Source organism: Rhodamnia argentea, chromosome 3 (genome assembly GCF_020921035.1).
Source record: "Rhodamnia argentea isolate NSW1041297 chromosome 3, ASM2092103v1, whole genome shotgun sequence".
NCBI lineage: Eukaryota > Viridiplantae > Streptophyta > Magnoliopsida > Myrtales > Myrtaceae > Rhodamnia > Rhodamnia argentea.
Genome location: NC_063152.1, coordinates 11,450,528 through 11,465,013, shown reverse-complemented (window position 1 = coordinate 11,465,013; position 14,486 = coordinate 11,450,528). Strand labels below are relative to the sequence as shown.

Genomic DNA, 14,486 nt, shown 5'->3' with positions numbered 1-14,486 from the left:
CCGTGATCCATATGCAGCAGGCCTTTCAATAATATTTCTCTCGATTAGCTAGGCCCTTTTGTACAACTCATTGTAATCTTTCAAGTTCAACGGCACCAACCGATCCTTCAGCTCCGGTTTCAACCCATCTCTAAATCTTCTCGCCCTGTCCACGGGATCTTCCACCATTCTAGGTGCATACATAGACGGCTTAGAAAACTTGGCTTCATAGTGGTCTACGTACATCCGATCCGGCGCAGGCGTATAAACTCTGTCATCTTCTGCTCTTGGGCACACTCGGAGAAATACTTATTATTAAATGCATCCACGAAAGGCATCCCACACCGGGACCGTACCTTCGGGGAAAACTCTACCTTGTGTAGCTTGCCACCAGGTGCCGGCATTCCCTTGCAACCGATAGACCGCCAATGTCACCTTGTCCTCCTCATTGCACTTTAGTAGTGCAAAAGCTTTCTCCAATTCTTTTATCCAAGAAGTGGCAGCCTCGTGGTCGCCAACTCTAGAAAACTTTGGCTGTTTTAACTTCGGGAATTGCTCTACCAATTTTTGTATCTGTTGAGCTCCATTCCCGTTTCCAGCTAACGGGTCCTCAAGCGGAGCAAGAGCAGCAGCAGCTTGATTCCTCACTTGCTGCCCAACTATATCACCAAAAGCTTTCGGTGCTTGTAGGATCCTGTCCACTCTAGGATCCCCTTGAGTTGCTCCCCCTCTAGGAACTCTGGGATTATAGTTGCTCATCTCACGAGTCGGTTACGGAGCCCTGTTCACCCCAAGCAACACGTAATAAGAAATCGGGCTTATAGCCTTAAAACCTTAAGTAACAATCACATGCATGGGATTTCAATCCTACCGACTATCGCATATCCCAACGCTCCTTATTACTCCGGACTATGACCGGGTAGCTCGGACCGACCTTGCTCTAATACCACCTTGGGCGGGGTTGTCACGCCCCGATCCCCGGGCCCGCAACAATCCTTTCAAAACGCCTCGGGTCATAAAAGGACGACGTCTCGTGCACGTCATCGACCAATTATTTTTATCTTTTTATTTATTTACCGTTAACCCTAGGAAGAACGTATATACAAGCCCTACCTCGGGGCTACTTCCTATAACCCTCCAAAAAAAATACCAGATTAGGATATGGGTTAACACTACTCCGTGCTACTCAAAAAGAATCTGCGTACACTTCCGGCTTCCATAGCTAAGGACTTGAAAAATTGTTAACAACAACGGAGTGATATATAAAATCTCAATGAGTCAACGCCTAAGTCCGGGTAGGACATTGACTCGCTCAAGACATCCTAAGCATGTAACATGATAACGATGGTAAACTAATAGCATGCGGTCCTCGCAACGCTTTACCAATCACATAGTCAAATCCAAAACCAACAATCACCATCAAGCACATGCAAGCTTACCCTCCCTTGGGCCACACATTAAACAATTCATATTCAACATGCAATCAAATGCATACAACCAAGGCACATAACCGGAACACTCATCATAAATTGCATGCACAATGCACGACACGTGTTCCAATTATTAACCACCGTTCCCGGTCTTAGCAAAACCATGTTTCCAGACAGGGCAGTCCCTTGAGTGGCCGAGAGCCCGTGTGGGATAGCATAATTGTTTCAGATCGAGTTCTTGCTTCCGCTCCTTTTTGGTATCAGAGCCATATGCCATTGAAGATAGATTAGTATTGATATTTTAGCGCTCGAAGGTCCGTGATGAAGAGAAACTTTCTACAACATGGAAACTCCACAAGAAGAAAGCATGCTCACTCCCATACAGCATCAATCTCCACTCTCTCTCGCATCACCCCCCGAGTTACGAAAATCCACTGCATCCAAAATAGACTATCTCTATGAGGTAGCCTTTTCGAAGACAAGCAAGATCTCTCAAACACATCTTCCTCTCATCAATCCATATTCAGCCTTTGCTAAACCCACCTCCTTTTCTCCAATTCGCTCCATCAAACACCTTATCCGACATACTCCCCGCTCCGTTAAAGAGTATGTTCGATCCTCCAAGTTTGACCAACATCATATTCTCGCTACACAACAAGAACAGTTCGTGACGCTCCAAATTCCTCCCGAATTTCCACTTCAATGGATCCAACAAGGGTTCACCCATCTTCATTTCGGAGCCATCAGACTTGCTCTTTCCTTTCATGGCCGTAAAGGTCTTCCTGTTGTAGCCGAAATTGCCCTTTTGGATACACGGTTCTTAGACTACCAGCATGCCCGTATAGGTACAATCCAGACCACTTTAAATGCTGGGACGGTCTTTGTTACTTTGTTCCCAAATTTCAACATGGCACTAGCAGACCCAGGACTACTGTCGGCCTTAAAGGTTCAGCTGCAAATTACCGGAGCTCCTCAGACTCCTAATTCTTTGGTCGCTACACTCCATTACCAAATGGTTTATAGGGTCCAGAATCATGCCATTGATCTTAACCATCCCACTTCAGATGATGCCCTCATCATCTCAATAGACCATGACCGGACATCCCGTGTTCATGTTCCCAGGCAAATACCCGGAGAACAGCTCATCAAACTTCTCCCCGATAGCTGGGTCACCAATTATGAAAAACTTCATCAAAACACAAGGCCGATTCAGCCTCCTGAACCCCGGTTCACCAAGAAAAAAGATGGTACTGTAACCATCAAGTTTGCAAAAGAAAAAGAAGACTCTTCGTCCCTTTTTCCCTCCTTCCCTACTATTCTCTGTTTCACTCCATGTCCATCCGAAATAGTGAATATAGAAGACCCGCATCCGAAAAAGTTTGTCCAGTCATTCAACTCTGATGGACGACCAATCCAAGCCTTTAAAGATTCCTCGGGACATTGTTTTTGGGATCCAGAATGTGGCTGTCCTTCTTGTACTTCTCTTGCTGATGAAGACGACAGACCCTCTTCAAAGAAAAAGAAGAAAAAAAAAGACCCTCTGTACCAACGGTACCTTGACGGTGATCCTACCGTAGGTCCTCTTGGCGAAGATGGCGGAAACCGGCAATACCTTGTTCAGTATGGTACTCCTCCAATACCCCAAATACCCTCTCCATCCTCTTGTAAATCAGAACCCCCAAAATCCCCACCAATACCGCCTCGAAACCCATTTACCAGCCCCTTTTATAAACCCATCCAAAAATGGATCAAGAAAAATCCAACTTGCTCCATTGATCTCCCAAAACCATACACATGTGTTCCCATCCCCGAACCATTTCCAAGCATCTGTATGTTTCAACCTGGCGATTTCCCTCCACTCCAGCCTAGAGATGAATCTCACTCATCCACTTTAAATTTTCCACCACTCAGAAAATTTTCTGACCCTCAGCAGCAGTATTACCATGCTCCTAAGATACCCGCACCCACCGAGATAGACCCACGGGGGAAAAAGAAAGGTCCAGCTCCCGCTGAAACCGTTCTCAATTGGCGGACGTAAAATGCCTTAGCTCAGAACGTGGCTCTTGAGAAAGTTTCCACTCAAGTAGATCGAGTTGATCAAGCTTCCACACATATCCGCAAGATGCTTGCAGATTTTCAAAAGAGAGTCTACATGATGGAAAACCAGCAGCTCCATCACCATTACTTAGAAGACCGGACTCCTCAAATAGAGAAGCTGAAGAGACAGATCCTCATCCTTGAAAATCAAAAAGCCCAACTTGAGTATCGACCACCTTTCTCCTCATTTCCTTCCCATATTCCCCCATTTCCCTCCCACACTCATCCTACTACTCGTTCGTCCCAAGCTTCCAGCCAAACTTCTTCAACCCCTTTCCAAGAAGTTCTTGAGACAGTACCTTCAGATTCGGTATAAACGTACTTGCTCTTCGAGCTCGTCTCAAAGCAATTAAGAAGGCTGAAGCCGATGCCGAAAGAACAAAATTCTCCGACACATCATCATCGGTTCCTACTTTTCCAATTCCTCCCACAAGACCGCCGTAACCTCCCGACTCACCTCCACACTCCCCTTCACAGAAACTACCTTCATTCATGGTTTCTAACCCTATTGAAAGTTTCCCGAGAAAACAAATTCCATCCATTTCCACAATCCAAGCCACTGAGCAAGATGATTCCTCTTCAACATCATCTGTACCACCATCACAAACATCTCCTTCTTCAGAATCCGAAAATGACCACGAACACATTTCGGACCAAATCCCAACCATTATGATGGTCACGGCGATCCCAAAAGAAGAAGATGAAGAAGTAGAGTTTGTCAATCTTAAAACCCCTTCGGATCCAAGTCCATCATCTCGTCCAGCCCATTCCTCATCAAGCATATACTTTACTCTTGATGATGTTCCTTACCATCGTTGGCCCATGAAAATCCAAGAGTTCCATACATGGCTTGTTGCCAGAAATCTAGCTGAACAAAGCACTTATGAAGTTCTCTTAGAATTCACTAGCAAGTTCATTGGAACCCCGAAAGACTGGTGGATCTCCATCTCAGAACAAGACCAAATTGCTTTTCTCCCGATGAACTTTAATCGGGCTATGCGGGTCATTCACCCGTATTTTGTTGGTCAACCCACCAGTGAAAGAGAACTCAAGCGAAAAGAGTTCTTTGAAAGAAAATGCTGCTCCACTTCTCGAAAGGATCTTGACAGACATTTTAAAGAGATGATTCGACTCTTTTATCATCTCGGAGCAGACATCAATCTTAAACCAATCTTTTTAGCCTCCATTCCTAAAGAGATTGCAGATGAAGTTGATAAACATCTTCAAAGGCCTCTCCTTGAATCCACACTCGGAGAAATACAGCAAGCTGTTCATATTGCCATTGAAGAAAAATGCAGAAGAAAAAGACAGTTCGACCGGTTCTTAAAAGAAAACCGCAAGTATGACAAGAACTGTGAAAGGCCAGAATGGAAGATCAAGTGCACCAGAGACCGTAATGATCCGTCTTGCTCGGGTCACAAGAAGAAAGTTCATTTCAAGAAATTTTCATTTGCGAAGCCTCGCAAAAGCAAGTGGAAATTCCTCAGAAAGAAATCACGCAATCATTCCGCAAAGCACCGCAAGAAACCCAAGTCCGACGGATGTTTTATTTGCAACAAGAAGGGTGACTTTGCAAAAAAATGCCCCCAAGCGAAGAAACAGGGCAGTTACATGATCCAGAAGATCTCTCAAAACACTAGGATCTCTCTCGGTGATGAAGATGTTGAATCCATCTTCTCCATTGAAGAAGAACCATCTCCGGACACCTTGTGTGCTATTGAAACTTACTCTTCTGATTCGGACTCTTCCCCGGGAGATATTATCTCCTTCTTTCCTCTTGCTGATTCTTTCAGAATCCACTCCCCAACATTTCATCCTCCACATTTTCCGGTCCAGCTTCACCTTCCAGAAAGCACCAAATCCATCCAAGTCATTGCTCTTATTGATACTGGTGCAGCTGCATCCCTGCTAGATACCAAAATCCTTCCGGAAGAATACTGGACACCATATACCGGATATTTCCGGGCGACCTCGGGAGAAACTTTTACTACCAAACTGCGTAGTAAACCTCTCACCATTCATATTCTCCCCGGTTGTGAAATCACCACCCAAATCCTTGGATGTCCATCTCATGACAAGGATCTCATCATTGGTTGGGATATTCTTTCTAAGCTCCCACAACTCAAGATAAACCCTAAGGGGTTAAAATTCCAAAAGAAGTTCCAGGAATTTGTTGAAATCCAGAGACTCTTTCTCATCCAACCGGAAATCCTTGATCCCATTTATCAATCTCTTCTCTCTCATTGTTCGTAGTCTCACCAGCGGTTTGCTCAGATTTGCTCCAACCCTCTTTGGCAAAATTCTGACTTTTTTGTCAAAATTCCCTTCAAGAAAAATGGAGAAATCAATCCCACCAAAGCAAGTCATTCGGGCATGAACCCGGATCACCTTGCTCAAGCACAAGCAGAATGTGCTCGGCTTCTTTCTCGGGGACTCATTGAGCCCCTCGACTCCCCCTTGGGCATGTGAGGCCTTCTATGTCAACAAAAGAGCAGAACAAAATCGTGGAAAGCTATGGTTAGTCATAAATTACTAGCCTCTCAATCTGTTCATCCAAGATGACAAATTCCCATTGCCCCATAAGAACTCTTTGTTCTCCAAACTTTGCCTGTGCCAAGATCTATTCCAAATTTGATCTTAAGGCGGGCTTACGGCAATTAGGAATTCATCCCTCAGATGCATTTAAAACTGGTTTCTGCATCCCTAACCAAGACTTCCAATGGAGAGTCCTTCCCTTTGGACTCAAAACTGCTCCGTCCCTATTCCGGAAGGCTATGTGCAAAATTTTCCAACCTATGCTTGCTAATGCCCGGATCTACATTGATGATATTCTCCTGTTTTCCCATGATGAACATTCTCATGCAAAACTCCTTCAAGAATTTGCTGAAATTGTGCATACTCATGGCATCATGCTATCACAAAAGAAGATGATCATAGCTCAACGAGAAATAGAATTTCTCGGCATGCGTTTGAAAAATGGAACCTATTGCCCAGGTCCACACATTGCAGAAGATCTCCAGAAATTCCCAGATGAAAACCTCTCGATTCACCGGATCCAATCCTTTTTAGGAATTGTCAATTATCTCGTAGATTTCATCCCAAAAATTTCTCAGATCCTTTCTCCTCTGCAAAAGATGTTGAAAAAGAATCCTCCTCCGTGGTCACAAAAGCAAACCACTTCCATTAAGACCTTAAAAGAAACACCGCAAAATTTGCCCCCTCTCCGGATCCCTTCCACTGGAACCGGAATCCTTCAGACGGATGCCGGTGACAAGCACCGGGCAGCTATCCTCCTTGAAGAAATTAAAGGTAAGCGAAGAATCAGTGCATACAAAAATGGAAAGTTTTCAAAGAGCGAAATGCATTATCACTCCACTTTCAAAGAAATTCTTGCAAAAAAATGGAATCAAAAAATTTGAATTTCATCTCATTGGTCATCATTTTTTAGTCGAAATGGACATGTCCTCTTTTCCCCGTATGCTCAAATTTAAGCAAAAGCAAGTCCCTCATCCTCAACTCTTGCGTTGGGCAAAATGGTTTTCTAAATACTCTTTCGATTCAAAACACATTTCCGGAAAGAAAAATATTTTGGCTGATTTCTTTTCTAGACCAAAAGAACCTTTCGAATCCATCAACATGTTCATTCGAAAAGAGTTTTCAGGATCCTTCAAAACCCAGAATATGCGTGAACACCGGTGGCCATCACACCAAGATCCACCAGATATTCCTCCACTCCTCAAACAGAATTCCCTCTCTGATAATTTTCACGGATTATTTTGGAATTATCATTATGTCATCTTTAAAGATTATGGTGGATTATTCCTCAAACCAGGTCTCAATTGTGATTATCCGTTCATACATCCATTAAGATGGTCTTCTACCATCCCTTTCCCTTCTGATTTAAAATGGATGTTTTGGTTTATGTTTCACCTCTACCAAGTTGCCATAGAGTTCCCTTTAGACGAAATCATTAAGGTTTTGTCTCGATTCCCTTTTGGAAATTATCGAAACCATCCCCGTAAGTTCTTCCTTGATATTCTTACTTGGTTCCAACCCCTTCAAGCATGGAAACACTTGTTCATTCTTCAAAGACAAGTTGGTCGACCAGAACCTTGCAGACACACACTTGTCCTCTTCCATCATCCCCGGTCATTCATTGGACCCTCGGGAGATAAAAGATCCAATGCTGCAGAAACAGTCACTACCTCCTTCAAGCCTGTACTCCAAGATCAAGTCTTCAAGATTCACAAGACGTACTCCAGAACTGTATTTGATATCCCTCATGAATACAGAGAACTCTAGCGAATACTCTGTCAAGAGAATAGGGTTATACCACCCGAGATATGGCCTTACGGCTCGGCGAGCTACTCTTGGGATACACCCGGGACTCATCCTCATGTATTCGAAGCCCTCCAGGAGTACAACAGCAATCAACCAAGCTCCTCCATGGATACAGATACTCGGTCCTTTGATCCATGGGGCGGACAACTGTCACAAGATCCATACAACTATCCGCAACCCGTCATGCCTGACGTCCCTTCCTCATCCAGAAGCACCCCGGGCGTCCCTCATGACCCACACTTAGATCAGATTATCTCGGATTACGAAAAAGAGCAATTATTGCGAGCCTACAGAAGTCAGAAAGATGGCCCCTCTGACTATGATGGACCAGACGGCTCTGACTCGGACGACGCAAATTATCATCCCGACCCGGACAGGAGACGATAATGCCACCTGCTCCATCAGATCCATCAACTTCCTCCATCCGACACTACCTACTCCACCAGACAAGGCCATGTGCTTCATCGGACATCAGAAGCCCGAAGAATCGTGTGTTTACCTGCTCCATTTACTTCCCTTTGTAAAGAGTCAAGAATGGCTGCAGAGTTTGTTTGTATGTGTGCTTAGTTGCAATAATGGCTTCCTCAGAAGTCAATGTTGGTTGTGTGATTGTCGGACCTCAATTATGAGGACTCCTTTGTGTTTTCGCCTATATAAGGCATGTTTTTCCCCCTTGTAAAGGCCAAGACTTGGCTTCCTCCGTGAAATCCAAGTAAGAGTTTGCTTCCTAATGAGTTTCTAAAAAACTCCTCTTTTCTCTTGACGCAGATACTACTGTGCTAAAATGTCTCTACTTATCTATTACAATGGTTGGTTCAAGATGCTCTCCACTTGCCACAAATTCCGTAATCATCCGTAAAGTTTATTAGATCTAGTATTGGGTTAAAGCACGTGTAGAGTCCGGCGGGGCCTCTCTCCACTTGTTGATTAACTTCGCAAGTGAGTGCTGGATCTATCCAATATTTGATCGGGATAAACCTATGGTGGTAATGGATAGTGGATCCTGTGGATCAGAAATCGATGTCTTAAAGGATTAGTTCCAAGAGCGAGATCTGGAAACTAACAGGGCGTCCCTTGAGTGGCCAGAGAGCCCGTGTGGGATAGCATAATTAGACACCGTTCCATTCCTTCGGCAACGGCAACCGACAAATCATGTGGTTCCAAGTACCCTCGGCATGGATTAACAATTGGGCATTCCCGTAGGAAGCGTCGGTCCGTCACAAGCTGCGATCGGCATCTAATAAGTCGTGTGGTTCCAAGTACCCTCGGCACGAACTTACCGGGCTTGAACCCTCGTACTCGGGGGTCGGCTTCGTCCTCACGTATCCAAGAAGACAGTGTCCATTATGTGACAACACGCGTACGACAGGCAACAAGCCAATTTATATCTTTGCATTTAACCCAATGCACACACACAAACAATCGTGCTCAAAACTAGGCTCGATGCCATTTTCATGCTTAAAATGTCGGTCTACATATGATCATATAAATACACATATTGTCCACTAGACTTTGCATATATATATATATATATATATATAGGATAATTAGTCATCAAATTAACATCAGTCATGACACTCAATAGTCATCGAAAAATCACCCAATAGTAATTCAATAATTAATTAACAATTAAATAATTATCGCAATCCAATTAATTGATTTAATTACGATTAAACTAGTAATTAATAAATCTCAAATATAAATAATTAAATCTATCTTAATTAATTAACCCGACTTTCGTTAATTAATCCATATCGATCAATTAATCCAGACTTCATTAATTATCACCTTAATAATAAACCGATCCCACTTCGGAAAAATAATGCGATTATAATTTAAATAAATATATCTAGCACCCGCTAATTATTCTAATCGCAGTCCACATCAATTATTCTAAATCTCGAACGCAGTTAACACCCTAATTAGAGTTTAGGAGTCGACTCACAACTCCGGTGTTCGATGTAGAGTCGGGTGCAGCGGTGACAAAAACGGTGACACGGGTTGAATTGGGTCTCGGATTACTGTTCGGGTCGGGTCGGGTTAGCGATTCGGGTCAGATCTCGGGTTTTGGGTCGGGTCACTATTTTCGGGTTTGGTCTGTTTAGTTCGGGTACTATTCGGGTTAGGCTCGGCTCCGTGTCGGGTCAGTGGGGTTCGGATCATATCGGGGTATGGGTCGGGTTTCGACCACGGGTCTCCGGGTTCACGGATCTGTGGGTCTTGGGCGCCGTGGCTGGATTGAGGTGGCTGTGGGTGGTCGGACCAAGGGCGTAGGGTGGTTGAACAGGTGTCGGGGCTGGGCACGGCGCGACTGGAACGGAGGTGAGTCGCGGCCGTGGATCTCGGGTGAGGCGCGAGTAGCGGAGGGCAGGTCCTGGGTGGTTCAGATCTGGGTTCGGGTAGGGTGGCGGCAGCATCGGAAACCGGCGCGGTGGCTGGGATGGGCTTGGATGGGGGTCTCGGGTAGCTGAAATGGAGGAGCTGGTGTCGAGTTCGCGGCTGCCGGAGCTTGGCGAAGGCTGGAGGTGAAGGCGTCGGTGGTGGCCAGCGGGACGTGAGCCAGTGCGATGGCCTACAAAGGCGGAGGCTGGGTGGTGGTGGCGTGGTTGGGCAAAGTGAGCAGAAGGGGAGGCTCGCACGGTTGCAGAAAATAAAAAGAAAGAAGTGAAGTGAAGAAGATAGAGGAAGAAGAAGAAGAACGAAGAAGAAGCACAGTGGGGGAGGTTGTCGCAATCAACAGGAGGAGAGAGAGGGAATTAATGGGAGAGAGAGAGGATGGGATGGATGTTCACGTGGAGGGGGGTTCTGGTGGCGTGAAGAATGAGGGACAAGAGAGAGAGAGAGAGAGAGAGAGAGAGAGAGAGAGAGAGAGAGAGAGAGAGTTAATTGGAGGAAGAGAAAAGGTGGGATGGAAATGAGGTAATGGGAGAGGAGTTCCCGTGGGCGGCTGAAAGCAATTGGAAGGGGGGAAAATTTTCGGTCAAAGAGAGAAAAGAGTGGGGCCCACAAAAAAAAATCAAACTCACATAAATAATCTTGTCTTATACTACTAAAAATTTGAGGGCAGATCAGTAATTTAGCAAAATGGGTACCGATAATCATTTGGCTCAATCGACTGAGGGCAAAACTAAAATTTTGGCATTCGGAGTTCGGACAAGTCTGAATTTGCGTGCGAAGGGTCTCAACACTACGAGTCAATGTTTGACTATTCAAACTTGACTTTCTCTCGACAGATGTCCCGAACAACCAATCATCGTCTCTTAAATCCTCAAAATTCAAATTTTATTTTCTACGTTGGAATTCATAATTTTTCTTACAGACACCAAATTTCCAGGATGCCACAGCTCATTTGCACGAGTTATCATCAGCAGGGCCATCGGAAGCTCGATGATTGGTTTGCTACACCAAATTTCCAGGACGTCACCCCCTACTGCAAAAGTGGATGCCGAGGTTATCATAAGCAGGGCCACCGGAAGATGCAGCTGCACGTCCTGCAGTCCCATTCCCTGCCATCACCCTGCCGCACATCGAAATACCCGCAACAATAATAAAGTTGGTCAAGTGACGAACAAGAGGATGGGTGTACCCACGGGGGAAGTACAACACAAGATAGAAACTCAAGATGATGAAGAGCGCGACGGATCCCATGACCAAGACAACAATCGCGAGCCAAGCGAGCTTGGTTACGGTCACGTAGACGCCCGCCATGAATGCCAGGGGCATCGCGCCAAGAGTTACCAGCAACGGGAACCTTGCTATCGCAAGGGCATTCATCACCGCAGGAGGATCATTAATCTGTGTCCAGAGGAGGATCACGAGTGCGATTATGGAGCTGTACATGGCGATGGAGTTGGAAATCACAAAGACATTGTACATGGCTTTGTGGAGCAATATGGCGATTCCAGCTCCCGTGTCAGAATCATTGAATCCTCCGGGGACGGAAAAACCAGAAGCGAAAGTCATAGCGGCCACGAGCGTTGCCACAACCATGCGAGTGTTCGCCTCCTCCTTGAGTCTAGCCAATTCCGGCGGTTCCAGTTCTTTCCCTTTGCTCTGACGGGTTGGACCCCAGATAGCTAATTCTCCACTTCTCGGTGTCCCAGCACGTGCCAAGATTTTCCGTGTTAACCTCTGCAAGAAGTGAGTCAAAACACTTAAAAAGATGCCAAAAACATTATGATTTTCCGCAACTATGTTACAGATCTGACTGAGACAAAAGTGTAAAAGGTCGTACCTTCCTAAGGGGAGCATCCATTCCTTTCATGTCCTGCTCGACTACATCGAGAGCCGTCATGTTATTCTTATTTACCAGCTTAAGATCAACTCTTCTGTCTCCTGCAAGAAGAAGCAAGACCGAAGGTCGCCAGTGCAACGCAGCCAGATGCAGAGGCGTATTCATGTCGGAATCTCTCGCATTTACGAGGTGACCAAACTCGGCATCTTTCAGTATGTAGTTGACAGTCCAAATGGATCCGTACCTCGCGGCCACGTGAAGAATGTTCTCGCGTTCCCGTGATATGAACTCTGCGGGGTCTGGCCATTGCTGAAGCAGCTCCACGACGATCCGGACGTGATCCCGCAAGCAAGCGACATGGATAGGAAGATAGCCATTTACAAAACCTTGCTCCAGGACGCTCTTCGAGGACTTCTCGATCATGAACTTCACTCCGTCGAGATAATTCATGTACGCGGCATAATGGAGTGGAAGGCGGTAATCCGCATCTCTCAATTTGAATAGCCACGGCTTCTTTTCCCACATCTCTGTCAGCATATCTAAATCCACCCGCGATAATTTCATCATTTGGCTCACAGTCTTGCCCCATAGGACAGTAAACTAGACTTTGCTTGGGAAACTTGAATGATACACCACCAGTGGAAAACCAAAATGACGAAAACAAGAGAGTGACCAAGAAAGATTAAAGAACCAGCGAGAGCGTGAAAGCAGTATTTACCCTTTTTCTGGTACATAATGGCGAGATGAACGGGCGACATGCCGAAAGCAGTGTCTATCCCTTGAGCCTTCTCTAGTCTCCTCTCGTCTTCGCCCTCATCTGGCGCTTCCAACAAGCACTTGAGAACCTCCACATCCCCTGTTTCGACTGCTAGGCACCATGGAGACTTGCTTTCACCGTTCCTCCGGCACAGCATCTCGGGTTTTTCACTCACCAGCAGACGGATCACCTCGTAACGGCGATTCCTCACGGCCTCGTGCAGAGCAGAGTCACAGTTCCAGTCGTGGTCTGGATTCCCCTGGGGAAGGAGAAGCTCCACCGCATTGGTTTTGCCAGCTCTAGCCGCGATGATCAGAGGAGTCTCTGATCTGGAGTTCTTCGCCGAGATCAAGTACTCGGGGACAAAATCGATGATTGCTCTGACAATATCATCACTCTCTGTTTTCCATTGATGTCGGGTTAACTTGAGCGCGAAAGTTGGAGGATTTTAAAATGCGCAAAACAAAGAATAAATGTGAGGGTCACTTCCTTTTCAATATACCTGCCGCAGCGTGAAGCAGTGTATTCTTGGAGGAGGGGCTGGTTAGCCCGAGAACGATGGGCAACGACACTCCTTCCTTGGCGCAATGATCCTCCAGGGCTTCGATGAACTTGTCGACGTCCCCTTCCTTCGCGGCAACGTACAGAAAAGGATCCATAAACTTGTCGGATTGTGCGGGTTCCTGCTCTCGCTCGCTCGGGTTGGTCCCCATTAACGCTTTCAGTCTCTGCCTTCTCTGCTTCCACATCTCCCCGTCTATAGACAGCTTCACATCCATATCTGGGAGTTCAAAGTGCTAATGATGAACAAATTTCAGGAGCCAATTGATATTTTCTGAGGAAAGAAAATCACTTGAGCAACTGTATCATATCATTTCATTACATCTGTCATAGATGATCTATGGTGGTCATCATCCGATTCAGAATAAGGAAATCAGAGCTAGGCTGGTTTCTTTTTCCTCTTTCTTTTGGATTGAAAGTTACTTGTCCACTTTCACGCCAAAGTTTCAGATATCGTTTCAGAGTTTTAACAAACTAGAAAAAGAAAAATTATGCCCATTTATATATTTCTAAAGGTTTTAGATATTTCGCAGTGAATGAAGATCAAATTGCAAAGCACCAAAATGAAAAAGATGAAGTGAAAAGACACAAGTTTCTTATTGGGTGGACCTCCGGGATCTCAGTCTCAGGTACCGACAACCCGGGTCGGGCAACCGGGACTAGGTCCTAGGCACAAGAGCAAGGGTTCCTCGAACCCAACAACTAGAAGACTCAGTACACGAGTCGAGGAGCTAGGCTTGGCCTTGGTGGACCCGAGCTCGAGTACCAACAACTCATGCACGGGAGCCGGGCACCTAGACATGACTGCTGGAACTTGGACACGAAGACGATGTCCTAGGCCTAGCCTTTATAACCCCGAGCCTGGCCTGACCGCCAGGGACTAGGCACAGGTGTGAGGGTACCTCTACCCATGTCCAAGCACCGGGATCTAGCCATATTTTGGAAATGAATTCTTTTTTTTTAAAGATTACTCAACTTTTTGAAATTAAGCATAAGTGTTTCGTTCCACCGACTCATTTTCCTTAGAGTTCCTCTGAGGGTCGCCCATACAACGTCCGAAAAACGCGTCTTTCAAGTTAAGACGGCT

The 14,486-nt window shown here is 45.6% G+C and overlaps 2 protein-coding genes across 2 annotated transcripts; both read right to left on the bottom strand.

The window, feature by feature from the left end:
* Window positions 1–48: 48 nt before the first annotated feature.
* LOC115731004 lies at window positions 49–738 on the bottom strand. Its single transcript, XM_048275550.1, has 2 exons — window positions 354–738; window positions 49–260 (listed from the first exon to the last, which is right to left on the bottom strand). The coding sequence occupies exons 1-2, from the start codon at window positions 736–738 to the stop codon at window positions 49–51; spliced, it is 597 nt and encodes a 198-aa protein (XP_048131507.1).
* Window positions 739–11,267: 10,529 nt separating this feature from the next.
* Window positions 11,268–13,622, bottom strand: LOC115733627 (protein ACCELERATED CELL DEATH 6-like). Its single transcript, XM_030664263.2, has 4 exons — window positions 13,341–13,622; window positions 12,800–13,237; window positions 12,082–12,620; window positions 11,268–11,978 (listed from the first exon to the last, which is right to left on the bottom strand). The coding sequence occupies exons 1-4, from the start codon at window positions 13,615–13,617 to the stop codon at window positions 11,268–11,270; spliced, it is 1,965 nt and encodes a 654-aa protein (XP_030520123.2). The 5' UTR covers window positions 13,618–13,622.
* Between the last annotated feature and the right edge of the window lie 864 nt (window positions 13,623–14,486).